Source organism: Mesoplodon densirostris, chromosome 4, assembly GCF_025265405.1.
Source record: "Mesoplodon densirostris isolate mMesDen1 chromosome 4, mMesDen1 primary haplotype, whole genome shotgun sequence".
NCBI lineage: Eukaryota > Metazoa > Chordata > Mammalia > Artiodactyla > Ziphiidae > Mesoplodon > Mesoplodon densirostris.
The window spans coordinates 143,034,347-143,052,123 of record NC_082664.1 but is presented as its reverse complement, the minus strand read 5'-3'; the positions used below and the strand labels follow the sequence as shown (position 1 = coordinate 143,052,123).

Genomic DNA, 17,777 nt, shown 5'->3' with positions numbered 1-17,777 from the left:
GAGAGCCCGCACGCCGCAGTGAAGACCCAACACAGCCAAAAATAAAACTAATTAATTAATTAAAAAAAAAAAAGAAGTAGCCACTCTCTATGCATAGTGAAACTAGAAGAAAATCTGGATGTAGGGATGCTGACCTCGCATGGACTGGCTTTCTGTGCCAACATTGTGTGTGTGTGATGGTAAAGCAACAACATGGCAGCTAGTCCGATGGTTAGAGGCACAGAACTTGCTATGAACCTCAGGGTTCTGGGATGGCTTTTCTTCCCTGCCCTGGTCCCTCCTCTTCTTCCTCTCCTTCATCCTTGTGGAAAGCACATTCCTGGATCTGCCGGTCCAGCTCCGAGAAGCTCCCTTCCTGGTCTGAGCTGCTGTCGGTACCATAGTCAATCTCCTCCAGGCAGGGAGGCTCATCATCCAGTTCGGAAGTGATGCTGCTGCTGCTGCTGCATCTGCCACGAGTTCCCAGAAAACATGGAGAAGAAAGGAAAGAGAGGGAAGGAGGGAAGGAAAAAGGGGGGAAAAGGGGGAGAAGGGAAGTAGAAACAAGGAGGTGAAGAGAAAGGAGAGGGAGATAAGAAAAGAAGTTACCCAAAGAAAAGAAAAGAAGTTACCCAAAGAGAGGAACATTTACAATTGGTTGGAAAAGGAGGGTAGAGGTTATCTTCACTGAGTTTTAATCTCAAGAGCCCCTGTTCCTTTCAATGTGTTGCAGACATAGCACCCTGTGTTCTCACTACCTTGAGATGGGGGAAGAAAATCTGTAAAATCTGTGGGCTCCCTTCTTCCTCGGCCAGCAGAGTCTGCATTTCTAAGTCCACTGGAAGATTTCCAATCACAGGATAGGGACAGCCTCATATATTTAACACTGTCAAGGTCCTTTAAGCTCAAAGTGAAAAATCAGAGATGGCTGTCATTGACTATCTGAGAATGTCAGGTCAGTTATGCCCAGGGAAGAGTGGGGACGGAATTCAGGTAGGTAAGATTCAAAATCCCTAATGTTTCCCACTCTAACAGCACAATAAGTCATATTACATAGCTCCCCTTCACCATGGTGAATGCTTTATTAATTAAAAAAAATTAAAAAATTAATCCAGGTGCACATGAACGGAGAGAGTAAGCGGGAAAATAGTACTCTTCTACCATGTTTGTACTCCCTCATCATCTCCCCTACCTCCCTCCAGTTTATTCACAAGTGGAAGATCACAGGGGGTTGACCAATGAGAGACAAAAGGGGGCAATAGGAATGAACATCAAACCTGGACCATATATTGTGAGCAGGGGAAATTTCTTCCCAAGGAACCCAAGGAACTGTGTATCTTTCTCATTTGCATGAGGTGCCTTCTTTCCTGAAGACTTCCTAATCACTCCCTACTTAGGACTTAACCAATTAGGATTAGCAGCGTGCTGGGTTTCTACTCTGTGATTTATAGAAGGCAAGCACTTCATAAATCAGGCAGAGCTGTTCATCCACCTGCCTCGCCATAAACAATGAAAATGGGTAATCAGCAGCGTGGTTACGTTTTAGCTTGGGACATGAATCAGAGGCCAGTTTCTTAATTGTCCACTAACTGTCACGAGCTGCTCCATGCTCTTCAGGCTCTCAGTACCCTAAGCTGCAGGTCTGGTGGGACATACCATGAATGGAAAGGAAAGAGAAGAAATATGAATCTTGATTCCACAGCACCACAGCATTAAATTGTTGTATTTTACAGGCTGAATGGTGGGTGATAAAGCAGTTGAATAAAGGAAGGTAAGAGCTGCCCAGTCATAACACAAGCTCAAATCAGCAAGAACACCAAGTGCCTTTGACTCTGCTGTCACCATGGTAGGTACTGAGGTGACCATGCTGTACAATGTCAAGAGCCTGGGTTTTAATCCTGACCAGGGGACCTTGGAATATCCCCTTCACCTCACATAATGACAATAATAATATCTCAAGAGTTGTTGTGAGGTTGTGAATACCAAATGAGAAAACACATGGATGTAATCTAGCAGAATTGACTGCAAAATAAAAGCAATCAACAAATGTTAATTCCACTTTATGGTGGATACTGAAAAAGATGGTGAAACGTGGTAAAAGTGAGCACGAACTGAGATAGGCTGCTTCACACCTGGGTTGCTGCAATCTCTATTGCAAAACCATCCAAATTGGCAATGCTAACAGTTTCTCTAAAACATAATTTTTACTATTCCATTTCAAATTCAGTAGCTTGCAAGAACTCGCCCTTGCTTATTAATGCAATGTGAGTATCGGTGGATGGGACATTCTTAAAGGGTCCAGTTGGCAGGAGTCCAGGAGTAAACAACAGGGTCAGTCTTCCCCTAATAAGGCCCTTCCTTCCCTTCACTGTAGAGTCTGCTCCAGTCACTCACAGACTTGGAACTTTCCTACTACAGTCAAGTTGTCAGGCTGTTCTTGCTGTGACCATTCAAACGTACCAGGCTAAATGTGTCTCCAAGTCTTTATTCATACAAGAAATTTCCTATATCTAAAATCATCTTCCAACTCCTCAACATCCAACCAAATAAGATAGATCAATTTTAAAAGCTCGTCTTAACTTCCACCAAATGACTATTTTGATAACTCTATCTTATTGAAATTTCTTCCCTAAATATAAATCTTCATATATTCATTTAATTTGCTTTGATCCTTAATAGTGTTAGTCTTATATTGTGAATGAGGCCCATGCATCTGTCTGATTCATATTTATATTATTGTATAGAACATCTAGAATGTGCAGAGAATATAGTAGAAATCAATCAATCAATCAATCAATAAACTGTTCCCTGCATAAATCACATACACCCACTGGCTTTAGCAAGGCAGCTGTAGGGTGTAGGAAGCAGGGCACCCTCTCTGGCTTCCAAAAGGCGGCAGAAAAATGTCTTGACTGTGCACGCCCGTGGGTTTCAGCAATGCAGCAGTAGAGTGTGTTGCTCGTGTGCATGTGCTGAAGTTAGGCTGGGAGTGGGAGAATGCCTGGACCACTCTCACGTGCCAGCCCCAGCCAGGGAGCAGGAGAGTGTTGCAACTGCCTGTGCTCTCTGGCTTCAGCCGGGTGGGGATAGTGCCATGACCACTTGCCCCTGTCCATCTTAGCAAGGCAGCAGGAGGGTGATGCTTCTAAGCTTAACTGCCTGTGCTAGCAGGGTATGTGGAGAGGGCAGTAATGGCCTCTGCCAGCACCTCCATCTCTGGGGTGAGTTTCAACTGACCCCTGCTCCTCCAGCACATGCTTTTAGATTAGAAAATGGGTCTCTTTCTCATATATTCTAGGCACATTTCAAGCTGCTATTTTTTCTCTGGGTCTCAGGGTGGATAAGACCATATGTGAGCCCTTTAAAAGGGAAGGTTCAGATTCCTATAGCACTATGGGTCCCTTAGACATAAGCCCTGTTGGTTTTCTAAGCCAGACATTTTAAGGGCTTGTGTCTCTGGTGTAGATCCCAGGTGATGGGTACATGATGTGGAGCACCAACCCCTCACTCCTGTAGAAACACTGGACTGATGAGATTCCCTCCTTATCGTGTGTTGCCACGCTGGTGGTCAGGGAGAGTTCTTGCCAAGACTGTCTCAAACTTCCCTGCCCTTCTCGATGTGGTCCTTTAACCTTTTGTTGTGGTGAAGCTGGTCATCTAGTTTTCAAATCTTTTTCAGAGAGAAATGATCCATATATAGCTATAGATTTGGTGTGTCCATGAGAGGAGGTGGGTTCAGAATCTTCCTATCCCGCCACGTTGGTCTCCCATTCAAAAGTTTTATATATGAATTAAATCATAATTATCATGTCAGTACATTTTAATAATTTTAAACAAATAACATTTCCTTTGTTATTCATATTTATAAATAAATGTAAAGTATAATATAAATATAATATAAAATTAATACATAATATACAATGCATAATATATTATAAAATTATATATTATACATCTTAATATGTTACATATTTATGTTATGTACACTTACATATATTTTTTTATCAATTAAGAAGGCTTACAATAGTTTAATTATACCTCTCACTTATTTGCCCAAATGTGTAGGAGTTCTGTTGAGTTAGAGAATCAAAATGCATATTCAGGGACACCCACTTTTGGAGAGATGTGGAACTATTTCTCCCTTTTCCTCTTCATAGTTCTCCCTGGATATTATATATTAAAGAAACATAAGAAAATGTGGATAAAATATGGAGAGAAGAAGCCAGACCAGATCGGGACCTAATGGCCAATATGGTGGTATGTTCCCTGGGTTTTCTTTTGGCCTCATATTCTCTAGTCTTGGAGCTGGAGAAGCTGACAGCCTGGAAATGCTAATAAGTGCAGACAAAAAGTCCCTAACAAGAGTTTGTTCTCTTTATCCAAATGATGAGACAAGGAGCAATCTCACAAAAAAAGACAAGTTTTAAATTATAATAGCTCTATTCCAACCAAACCCCACAGAAAAAACAGTAGTCCTACCCTCATTTTGCCAACAGATTTTTACTCTCATAAGACCTAATTGTGATGTCCGAAATCCCCTTCTTTCTCTCATGCTAAGGAAGCATCAGGGAAGGCAGAATAAAGCCTGAACTTTCATCTCCAATGTACAATAATGAGGTCTCCTACCCATTGATACCAGTGGGGACCATGTAGGGAGCCTGGACTTCCAAACACAACTCTTGGTAACAAGACGACTCCTTACCAGTTTTTGTGAAGACCAGTAACGAGGTACCCATGCTGCTTCCACCCAGAGCAGTACTAGTGAAGGCCTAGCAGGAAGCTAAAACACTTACCAATGCCCAGAAGTTACAAGGAGCCCTCAGCACCATGGGTGTCAATGGAACCCAAGAGGGAGGCTAGACTTTCACCCACATGTGGCAGTAACAAGATTCCTTCTTCTCTCTGAGTGGTGTCATAGGAGCCCAGTTCAAACAGAAGATTTTAATAAGACCCATATCTCATAGTATATTATCCCAAATGTTCAGATTTCAATAGATAATCACTCATTTTACCAAGAACCAAGAAAATTGATAGATGCCAACAGCAAAATGACACAGATGTTAGAATTATCTGACAAGGATTTGAAAGCAGACACCATGTAAGTGTTCCACTAAGTAATTATGGACACACATGACAAAAATAATTGAATGTCTCAATAAAGAAATGGAAAATCTCAGCAAAAAAATAAGGAGTATAAAGAAGAATCAAAGGAAACTGTAGAAGTGAGAAATACAATAATGGAATAAAACTTAAAAACTTATAAAACTTGATGAAGAAACAGAAAAGTCTCAACAAGGAAACAACATATAAAGAAGAGCCAAATGGAAAGTTTAGAACTAATAAATACACAAAAAAATCTAAATAAAAAATTCAACAGATGGGCTCAACAGCAGAATGGAAGGAACATGGGAAAGAATCAGTGAACTTGAAAACAGAACAATAGAAATTATTCAGTCTGAATAACAGAGTGAAAATAGATTAAAACAATGAACAGAACATCAAGACCCTGTGGGATTATAACAAAAGATCTAATATTCATTTCAGCAGAGTCCGAAAAGAAGAGAACCTGAAAAAGTATTCAAAGAAGTAATGGCTGAAAATGCCTTAAACGTTGCAAAAGACATTAATCTACAAATACAATAAGCTGAGCAAATCTCAAATAGCTAAACCCAAGGAAACCTAACCAGACAGATAATAACAAGCTTTCTGAAAACTAAAGACAAATTAAAAATCTTGAAACTGGTGTGAGAGAAACTTTAGGGTAACAGCACTATAGTGGAAAAATAATTCTACTGGCAGCAGAGATCTCATCAAAAACAATAGGGGCCATAATAAAACAGAACACCATTCTTCAAGTTTGAAAAAAAAAGAACTACCAACCTAATACTCTAAATCCAGAAAAAATAGCCTTCAAGAATGAAGGGAAAATAAAGACATTCTTATAGGAAGCAAAATTTTCAGAATTTGTTGCCACCAGACCTACCTTAAAAGGATGGCTAAAGGAAATCCTCTAAAAACAAATGACCTAATGAAATAAGGAATGCTGAAATATAAGAAAGGGAGAAAGAACAACAAAAGAGTAAAAATATAGATATAGACAATTGATTTTTCTTTTCCTCTTGAATTATTAAAATTATGTTTGAGAGTTGAATCAAAAATTATACAATTGTGTGTTATGCTTCATGTAAATATTTAAGTTAATTTTATAATAAATGAGAAGGTAAACGGATGTACAGGGAGGTAAGTTTTCTATACTTCACTTGAACTGGTAAAAATGTGACACCAGTAGATTATAATAAGTTATGTATATAAAATGTAATACCTACAACATGAAAAAATATATACACAGAGATACACTCAAGATCTTATAAAGAAATAAAAATAGAATTCTAAAACAAATCCACTAACAAGGAGACATGAAAAACAAAACAGAGATTTAAAAAGGGAGCAAGAACAAACAATAAAATGGAAGAGTTAGCCCTAACTTATCAATAACATTAAATGTTATATAATTGTCGTATATACTAATTAAAAGAAAGATGGTCAGAGTGGATTAAAAAAATGTAACCCAACTGTAGGCTGTTCATAATAACTCACTTAAAATATAATGAATATGGTAGATATAAACTCAAAAGATGGAAAAGATATACCATGCATATATTAATTGAAAGAAAGCAGGAGTGTCTATATTAACAATATCAGATAAAGTAGTAATTGAAGGAAAGGTAATAACCAGGGACATAGAGGGATGCAATGATAAAAATGTTAATACATCAAAAAATCATAGCACTCTTGTACACGTATGTATCAAACAACAGAACTGCAAATTATGTGAAGAAAAACTGATAGATCTGAAAGGAGAATTAGACAAAACTATAATTATAATTCAAGGTTTCAACACTCCTTTCTCAACAGTTGATTAAACAACTAGACAGAAAAGCAGCCAAGACACTGAAGAGTTCAACAACACCATCAACCAACAACACAGAATTGACATTTATAGAATACTCCCCATCTATTAACAGCAGAATACATATTATTTTCCAATGCTGGTAAAATATATATCAAGACAGACCATATCCTGAGCCATAAACAAGCTTCAACAAATTTAAAATAATTGAAACAGTGCAGACTGTGTTCTCTGACCAAAGGAATCAAGCTGGAGATCCAAAACATAAAGATGAAAAGAACATTTCCAAACATTTGGAAAATAGATAAGAACACTTCTAAATAATTTAGGAGGTCAAAGAAGATGTTTTAAGGGAAAGAAAAACATACATTGAACTTAATGAAAATGAAATATAACATATCAAAATTTGTGGCACACAGATAAATCCATGGTGAGAGGAAAAGTTATAGCAATAAAATGCTTACCTTAGAAAAATCTGAAATCATAAATCTAAACTACACCTCCAGAAAGTAGAAAAATAAGAGCAAAATAATCCCAGAGCAAGTAAAAGAAAGGAAACAATAAAGGGCAGAAACCAATGTAATTGAAACAGAAAAACAACAGAGAAAATCAATGAAACCAAGAGCTGACTGTTTGAAAAGATCTATACCAAGACCAACCCCTAACTATACTGAAAAAGAAAAAAAGAAGAAAGGCACTGATTACCAATATCAGGAATAAAAGAGGAACTATAGATTATAGACTCTGCAAGTATCAAAATGATAAGGTGATGCCACACACACGAAAAAACTCTACACACATAAATTTGACAATTTATATGATATGGATCAATTCCTCCAAAAGCAAAAACTACCTCAACTATAGATAATTTGAATAGCCCTATAGCTAGTAAAGAAATTGAATTCATAGTTTAACACATCTTGAAAAAGAGTTTTCCAGACCCAGATATTTTCACTGGAGAATTCAATTCAAGAAGAATTAACACCAATTCTATTCACTCTCCTTCAGAAAATAAAAGAGGAGGGAAGACTTTCCATTCACATTATGAGTCAAGTATTATTCTAATATTAAGGCCAGACAAAGACAGTAAAAGGAGAATAACTACAGACCAATATCTCTCATGAATATAAATGTAACATTCGTAACAAACTATTAGCAAATTGAATTCACTATTCTATAAAAAGAACTATACACCCTGACCAAGTGGAGTTAACACCAGGAAAGTAAGATTGGTTCAATATTTAAAAAATAATCAGTGTAATCCACTATATTTACAAGCTAATGAAGAAAAATCATATGACCATAGACATTTATGCAAAAAATATATTTGACAAAATTAACACCCATTAAAGATAAAACCTCTCAGATAAGATAGTAATAGAAGGAGACTTCCTCTTATACATATGAAATAAAGCAGCAGAAACAGACACCCACAAACTTGAAACCCTATGACAATCTGGAAAAGACTGTAGAATAAGTATGTTTACAATGATTAAGAAATTAGAATAAGTTCTGGATGCATAATAAAAGATAAGGTACTTTTGATAAAGAAAAGATGAATTTGAAAATTAAACAGTTTCTCTCTAAAAGTAAAAAAAAAATACAATAAACAGCTCAATGGAACAGTTAAATGGCACAAAAGACACAGTTCAATAGAGAATTAATAAACAATAAGAAATATGTCTAGAAGTAGAGAGGCAATATTCAAGAAGATAATAGTTGAAAGGTGATAGTCCTCAAACTGAAGAAATACTCTGGCAAGCAGGAAAATTAAAAAAAAAAACAAGTCCATAATTAGATACATCAGAGTGAACACCAATATAAAAAGAGAAATCTTAGAGAAATTGAGAGAGAAAAGACAAATTACCCTTAAATGAATGACATTTAGATCAACAGATTTCCCATTAAACAAAAAAATAGGGGAAACTAGGTGAAGGGAACTTTCTGTGCTATCTCTGCAACATTTCTGTGAATATAAAGTTATTCCAAATTGAAAGTTTAATTTTAGAATGCTTAAAAAGTAATAATAATGTTAAAGCTAGTCAGAAATAAAAAATGAATGTCTTAAAGATGCTAAGGGAAAATAAATCCCGAACTAGAATTACATACTAAAATAAAAACAAAAAACTTTATTTTTCTTGAATGAGAGTGAAATAAATATGTTTTCCCACACATGGACCATCACTGAAAGGACTACTAAAATATATACTTCAGTAAGAAAGAAACTGAACTCATAAAAAGTAACAAGATCACAAGAAATGGTTTTGTTAAAAAATACTAAGTATGTTGAACAATTTGGAAAATATATTCCTATAGACTGAGAGGACTCATATATAGACAGTGAGAATAGAGTGATTTAAAATATTCTCTGACCAAGAGAATGTAGGCAGAATTGATTTTGCCACTTTCCTCCAGCAGTGCCCTAAGCAATCCTCCATAGGTTCTTTAAAAGTACATACACATACGGGAATTCCCTGGCAGTCCAGTGGTTAGCACTCCAAGCTTCCACTGCAGGGGCACGGGTTCATTCCCTGATTGGGGAACTAAGATCCCACGTGTGGTGAGGCGCGGCCAAAAAAAATACACACACACACACACACACACACACATATCATAAATATCATATATCATATATAATATATAAATAAATGTATATGCCATAAAATAATGATTTTAGTGGGAAAATAATACTAATTTTTTTTTTTTTTTTTTGCGGTACACAGGCCTCTCACTGTTGTGGCCTCTCCCGTTGTGGAGCACAGGCTCAGCGGCCATGGCTCACGGGCCCAGCCACTCCGCGGCATGTGGGATCTTCCCAGACCGGGGCACGAACCCATGTCCCCTGCATCAGCAGGCGGACTCTCAACCACTGTGCCACCAGGGAAGCCCAATACTAAAATGTTTTAAATCTAAGATGATAAAAGAAAGGCTGGGAGGACAAAGGAAGGAAAAGAGGTAGAGAAAGAAAGAAAACAAAGAAAAAAAGAAAGAGGAAGAGACTGGGATCGACAAACATACACTACTAGGTATAACATAGATAACTAATGAGAACCTACTATATAGCACAGGGAACTCTACTCAGTGCTCTGTGATGACCTAAATAGGAAGGAAATCCAAAAAGGAGGGGATATATGTATACATATAGCTGATTCACTTTGCTGTACAGGAGAAACCAACACAACATTGTAAAGCAACTGTACGCCAATTAAAATATTAAAAAATAAAAAACTATACCCTACAATTTTATAATATAAAGTTACTAATAAAGGGTAAAAGTTCAAAAAAAAAAAAAAAAGAAAAAGAAAACAAAGAAGAGGGAGGAAGGAAGGAAGGAAGAAAAGGGAATGGATACAGAAGATAAACTGCTGGTGGCAGGTGTCCCTGGTCAGGGGACAGGGTTGCTATATATATCCTGCTACCATTCAGACCATCATCTTATGTCCTTTGAACAAAATTGCTCAAGTCTAAAAAAATACAATAAAATTGCCCTTGACACTCTTGCCAATCTATCCCATCTTGAAGGCAAAGCTTGCATCTCACTTCTACTTTGAAATCTTCTGCTGAGAACAGTAGCAAACTGCCCTCCTTCTTTTACTTGTTCAAGCACTTAGCTTGACCATTCTCTTTGACATTTTATTTATATTGTTGTCTAATATTACTGTCAGTGTTAATAAGCAATTCCATGTGTGTTGACCTTCTGCTAGTTGCAAGACTGCTGGTTGCACTGCCCTCATGACCAGGGCAGTGAGGAATACCTAATAGGTACCCGGCTGGCCCCATCTCATTAGCTGCTTGCTCATTCCAGGCAACTCCACATACTCATAAAAAACCTCACCCTAATGTTAGCCCAGCAGACCAGAATAGCCAATATAGCCCTGGTGTCCAGGGAGAGCCTTCTTCTAAGGGCAGCATTCTATGTGGCAGAGGGCAGGTTCAAGTTTCTAAAACAAAGCTGCCAATGTCATAAGGAGATGCTCTCTCTGCAGCTTATAGATTCAGCTCTCACAGGACAAAATAAATATATATGGTAAGGCAGAGAAACAGTATTGTCAGCAATATTATGGTATCCATAATTCTCCCTTTTGGTCTTTCTCTATTTTTCAAAGATGATAAATTCAAGAAGAAGACATCACCATATGCAAATTAAATCAAATATAAATAAAAGGAAATAACATTATGCAGAAATCAAACTCTGCTTCCATTGATGGGGTGGTCCTTAATACCCAGTTGTGGAAAATATATGGAGAAAATATCTGAAAATTGATTTCATTTCCCTCTGAATGCTTTGATATCCTATAAAAACACATTAAAAAGTCAAAAGAAAACATAGAGTCATACATGTGAGTGGAGGTAAGAATACTGGTTTCAAAGATCAAGTGACAAACAGGAATTTACCTTCTCTGAGCTTCACTGTCTTCATCTATAAAATGAGTATCTTACTAGCTTTCTTCTTGAAATGATATAAAAGAAGCAAATTTCCTAGCACAAGACCTGACACATAGTTACTCAACTGAATTTGTATTCCTCTTTCCTTTCCATAGTGTTGGAGATAAGGCACGAAAGTATTTTTATTTTGGCAAGTTCATCATCTTTCATCCTCAAATACAAACCCATAAATGCAGCTTTTGAACAGAGTTTCTGGGCAAAGCCATTAAGAAGATTCTATCCTTTGCAATTCTTCCAAGCCAGCCTGTACAGCAATTTGCAACTTTATGATGTGATAAATAGAATTTCTTTGTTTTGATTTTTCATTTGCATATTTATTGAGATATGACGATCTTATTTAGTTCTTTTTTGTGTGTGTTTGTTTGTTTTCTTGGTTGGGAAAGGCAGCTTTCTGTAGTGCAAAATAATTCTGCATGCTAACAGGGTGAACATAACTTAGCCCGTGGCATTCCTTGATGTTGATGCTGCTTAGAACGCAACTTCGTGGATTTTCTTTTCACTTGTTTTCTCTTTAAGTGCTGAGGTAATGCTCAGGACTTGGGTGAATGCCAGACCTCAAGAGGCAGCCGCCCACTGAGAAGCAATAGAACGCTCTTTAAATTCTAGACACTCAGACTCATCCAACATGTTCTCTGCAGCCTACTTATCACCTATCTCCCTCCTGAAAAAGCTGAGCCCCACCAAATGCCTCTTCGCAATACAATGCAGCCCTGCTGCATCTTGGCTTTTATAGAAGAGAAGGAGTAAGTCTGAATTCCCAGAGGAGTATTTGGACGCGTTGTTCACACCATGCTGTTCCTCTTTGACCTTTGGGAGCAAAGCTGTGTGAATGCTGTGTCCCATTGAGGAGGTACCAGCAGCCTATTAGACAACTCATAAATATCTAAAGACATACAAATTATTTCCGCTATGAATATCTCACCATCATCACCCAAAACAATTAGCATGGTTCCCTAGTGCTTCCTATTTGCAAAGTTCTTCACATCATCACAAAGTCTGTCACTGATTCAACACTTGTAAGAGGAAGGGCATAATTTATTATTTCCCTGTTTTTTTTTTTTTTTGTCTTGTTTTGAGTTAACTCCAGTAATGGAGCATTTCAAGTGTACAGAAAACAGCACTAGGCACTATTGGTAAAGGAAAAAAAAAATCAATAACATTGTTAATCACCTACTGTGTGTCAGGTGTTTTGCATTTGCTCTCATTTCATTTAAAACATAAAAAAACAAGTAAATCTATAGGGTGATATTATCATTCCTGTTTTACAGTTGGGAAAAGAGAGACCTTGGGTAGTTAATTTTCTCAGTATTTTAAAGTTATGCATGGCATAGAAGATGTATGATAATTAGACAAGACCAAGGGCTTCTGTATCCCAAATGAGTTGAATGACTCAATTCATTCAACAAATATTGATGTATAAAACCTACTTTATCTGAGGAAGAACTGGAGTGAAATTGTAATTCAGCCAAAATCAAAGTCATAAACTGTATCATGTGGTTTAGAGGTCTAGAAAAAGTCCAATGCCATTTTCACTCAAAAAACTATGGAAACAAATGTCCCACTTCTTTTTATTTAATGATTTTTAAATTAATTTTTAATTGAAGTATAGTTGATTGACAATGTTGTGTTAGTTTCCACTGTACAGCAAAGTGAATCAGCCATACATATACATATATCTACTCTCTTCTAGACTCCATTCCCATATAGGTCATTATAGAGCACCAAATAGAGTTCCCTGTGCTATACAGTAGGTTCTTATTAGTTATCTTTTATATATAGTACTGTGTATATGTCAATCCCAATCTCCCAATGTATCCTCCCTTTTCCCCCTTGGTAACCATAAGTTTGTTTTCTACATCTGTGAATCAATTTCTGTTTTGTAAATAGGTTCATTTGTACCATTTTTTAGACTCTACATATAAGCTATATCATGATATTTGTCTTTCTCCATCTGACTTACTTCACTCAGTATGACAATCTCTAGGTCCATCCATGTTGCTGCAAATGGCATTATTTCATTCTTTTTTGTGGTTGAGTAATATTCCATGGTATATATGTACCACATCTTCTTTATCCATTCCTCTGTTGATGGACATTTAGGTTGCTTCCATGTCCTGGCTATTGTAAATAGTGCTTCAATGAACATTGGGGTGCATGTATCCTTTTGAATTATGGTTTTCTCTGGATATATGCCCAGGAGTGGCATTGCTATATCATATGGTAGCTCTATTTCTAGTCTTTCAAGGAGTCTCCATACTGTTCTCCATAGTGGCTGTACCAATTTACATTCCCACCAACAGTGTAGGAGGGTTCCCTTTTCTCCACACCCTCTCCAGCATTTATTGTCTGTAGATTTTTTTGATGATGGTCCTTCTAACTGGTGTGAGGTGATACCTCATTGTAGTTTTGATTTGCATTTCTCTAATTAGTGATGTTGAGCATCTTTTCATGTGACCTCTTGGCCATCATCCCACTTGTGATTGAACAAGTTAATCCATGACGGTGTAAGGATGTGGTCCATATTCTTCATGAAAATAGAAATATAGAATAAAAGAGGGTGAGAGTGGGAGGGGGGAGTTAATGAGAAAAGAATGAGAACAAAAGAGATGGGGAGGGGAAAGAGAATGAAAGAAGGAGAGAGAGAGGAGAGTTTAGTGAAACTTGTCCAACCAACTTGTCATCAAGAGCTTTACCCTTAAGTTCTGATAACGTGTATGATAAATGAGTTGACGTAAGTGGCTTGAAGGAAAAGGTATGTAAGTGTAAGATGCTGGTTCATTGTGGAGAACAGTCAATGACTAAAAAAATGGCAATTGTATGAGAGAAGATCTTTGAGTGTTCCATTAATGTTTCAGACATGTGCTGTGAATTATTTATCTAGTATAGCTGATGAATACCACTGAGCCAAATCATAGTCACTTGCTGAGTCCTTCCCTCTAGAAATGCACTGGGTGGTTATAGAATTGGGGTCTGGGTTACAAGGCTGGCTATACTCTGTGGCTAAGGGACCTAAAGAAGTTAACTAATAACTACTTCATAACTAATCCAAATAAGGATCCAAATAAGGATCATGATGACCTACTCGATGCCAAATGACCAGACAGGGTGTTTTAGGGCAAGTAAGTTTGTCACTTTAGAAATGAATGATGATGGTCTTGCCCAGGCTACCACTATTACAGTGTCCAAAAGATACCCTTTCCAAAGCCAGAAAGATACAATGTCTGCTTCCCACCATTCTCAACATGTTTTCTCACTGAAATTCCATTCTATTAAATATCTATGGGTCATTACTCTTTGGCTACGGCATAATTGGGTACAGGTAAAATACTTTACCATTTGATACGGTCCCTCCAACAGTGGAACACATAGTACAAGGTAAGTTTCAGTGGATCAAAAACAAAAACAAAAGCACTTTAGAATTAAGAGATACACACTACCGGGCCTCCCTGGTGGCGCAAGTGGTTGAGAGTCCGCCTGCCGATGCAGGGGATACGGGTTCGTGCCCCGGTCTGGGAGGATCCCATATGCCGCGGAGCGGCTGGGCCCGTGGGCCATGGCCGCTGAGCCTGCGCGTCCGGAGCCTGCGCGTCCGGAGCCTGTGCTCCGCAACGGGGGAGGCCACGACGGTGAGAGGCCCGCATACCGCAAAAAAAAAAAAAAAAAAAAAAAAAAAAGAGATACACACTACCATATATAAAATAGATAACCAACATGTACTAACTGCATAGCACAGGGAACTATACACAATATTTTGTAATAACCTATACGGGAAGAGAATCTGAAGTGTGTATATATATATACATATATATATATATATATACACACACACATAAAACTATATATATGACTGAATATATATGTGTTATATATCTGAACCTAACATTATATTGTAAATCAACTATACTTCAATGAAAACAAAAACACTTTACAGTGACACCAAAAAAACTGTGGTTGTGTCTCACTCAACTTCACTGCTGTAAAACTCATCATCTTTCAAAAACATGTAAAAGAACAATTCCGCATTGTCTGCAAAGAAATCAGAGCATCTGAGAGAAGTATCAACACATGTTTGTTGAAAACACTTAGATTTTTTGTTAACTTTTGTTCCACCTTTCCATGCTAAGTGGTATCACCACTCCAGTTGTATATTAAAAGGACTTTCCTTTCTTATATTCTTCAAAACCATGAAGAAATAAACTTGATTACTACATATAAAGTAAGCAACAAAAAAGAGAACTGTGTTATGAGAAAGGTCAGGAGTGATTTCTCAGCAACAGCAAAACAAATTAAGACAATTTAAAATATGGACATAGATTTTTTGATGATGGCCATTCTGACCGGTGTGAGAAGATATCCCACTGTAGTTTTAATTTGCATTTCTCTAATGATTAATGATGTTGAGCATTCTTTCATGTGTTTGTTGGCAATCTGTATATCTTCTTTGGAGAAATGTCTATTTAGATCTTCTGCCCATTTGTGGATTGTGTTGTTTGTTTTTTTGATATCGAGCTGCATGAGCTGCTTGTAAATTTTGGAGATTAATCCTTTGTCAGTTGCTTGGGAATGTAAATTGATACAGCCACTATGGAGAACAATATGGATGTTCCTTAAAAAACTAAAAATAGAACTACCATATGACCCAGCAATCCCACTACTGGGCATATACTCTGAGAAAACCATACTTCAAAAAGAGTCATGTACCAAAATGTTCATTGAAGCACTATTTACAATAGCCAGGACATGGAAGCAACCTAAATGTCCATCAGCAGATGAATGGATAAAGAAGATGTGGCACATATATACAATGGAATATTACTCATCCATAAAAAGAAATGAAATTGAGTTATTTTTAGTGAAGTGGATGGACCTAGAGCCTGTCATACAGAGTGAAGTAAGTCAGAAAGAGAAAAACAAATACCGTATGCTAACACATATATATGGAATCTAAGAAAAATAAAAAATAAAGGTCATGAAGAACCTAGGGGCAAGATGAGAATAAAGACACAGACCTACTACAGCATGGACTTGAGGATATGGGGAGGGGGAAGGGTAAGCTGGGACAAAGTGAGAGAGTGGCATGGACATATATACACTACCAAATGTAAAATAGATAGCTAGTGGGAAGCAGCCGCATAGCACAGGGAGATCAGCTAGGTGGTTTGTGACCACCTACAGGAGTGGGATAGGGAGGGTGGGAGGGAGAGAGACCCAAGAGGGAAGAGATATGGGAACATATGTATAACTGATTCACTTTGTTATAAAGCAGAAACTAACACACCATTGTAAAGCAATTATACTCCAGTAAAGATGTTAAAAAAAAAATAAATAAAATATGGACATAAAGTTTTGATCCTTCAAAAAGTTAAAAGATAATCAATCTATGCATTTATTTTCTGACTCACAATTTATAGACATAGCTCCTTAAGTACTGCTCTGCACTTATTTGTTATAGAACTCTTAGTGTTATAAATGTTTATATATTAGTCTCACTCCAGGAATGAAAACCATCTATTGCTCAGCCAATGAATGTAACATGACAACCTGTGCTTTCCTTATTTCAAAAAGTATTCATTTTTTAACTCCTCTACAGTTTTCTCTTTCTAACATGATTTTATGTTCTGGTGAACGGTTTTGACCCATAATGGCTCACAAAAGACATGCAAATAATAGTGCTGGAGGTGCAGACAGTGAATGCTAGTTTGAGGCCATGAGCACATTTAAGGAATTAAAGGGTAAGGAAACAGCTGGTAAATGACCAAAGCCAATTGGTATCCCCATGGACGTCACTGAGCAAATCTCCTTTTACTAGGATTTAGAACCACCGCACTCTCTCCCATCCCCAGGAAATTCATTCTATATCTAGAACTTCTTTGGTTATCAACCTCTCTCCCCAAATTGTTGACATCTATAAGCTGATGGAACTTACAAAGAACCAACAGTTTGAATTTCAGCATTAATATTATCTTTAAAATGTAAATACATGTTTAATTTTAGCTCTATATTTTAGATGGATGGGTGAGTGCGTATTTTGGTTTTGTTTGTTTGTTTTTGTTTGGACAGAGAGTTTCACTCTCCTGAATGTTTAGTTTCCGCTGGACAGCCCAGTCCCTTTTGATGAGGTAGCCCCAAAGTGACTGGCCACTGGCAGTAGAATGGGTCATGGTCCATGATGCTGCCTTCCCCCTGCTGGTCCCAGGGACTGAAATTCTGTACCTTCTTGGGCCCAGAGAAAAATCATTCAGCTTTCCCAAATCTGGAGGTTCTCACAAAGATGTGCCCTATCTTTGGCATGTAGAGGCAGTGGGAGTGGTGAAAGTTTGCAGCCCTAAAGTCTTCTTCTTTATTACATTTCCTTCCCATTCTTCCCCAGGGGGTTTAGAGTAAATGGAAGGAAAATGGAAGCTTGCTGGGGTTTATACACATCCTTGTGAATCTATGTCTC

The 17,777-nt window shown here is 37.4% G+C and overlaps 1 protein-coding gene across 1 annotated transcript in view; it reads right to left on the bottom strand.

Moving 5' to 3' along the window:
- Positions 1-238: 238 nt before the first annotated feature.
- Positions 239-17,777, bottom strand: part of AGBL1 (AGBL carboxypeptidase 1) — a 707,098-nt gene continuing 689,559 nt past the window's right edge. The window contains exon 21 of the mRNA XM_060096125.1: positions 239-449. Coding sequence (XP_059952108.1) covers positions 239-449 — 211 coding nt within the window. The remainder of the gene's footprint in view (positions 450-17,777) is intronic.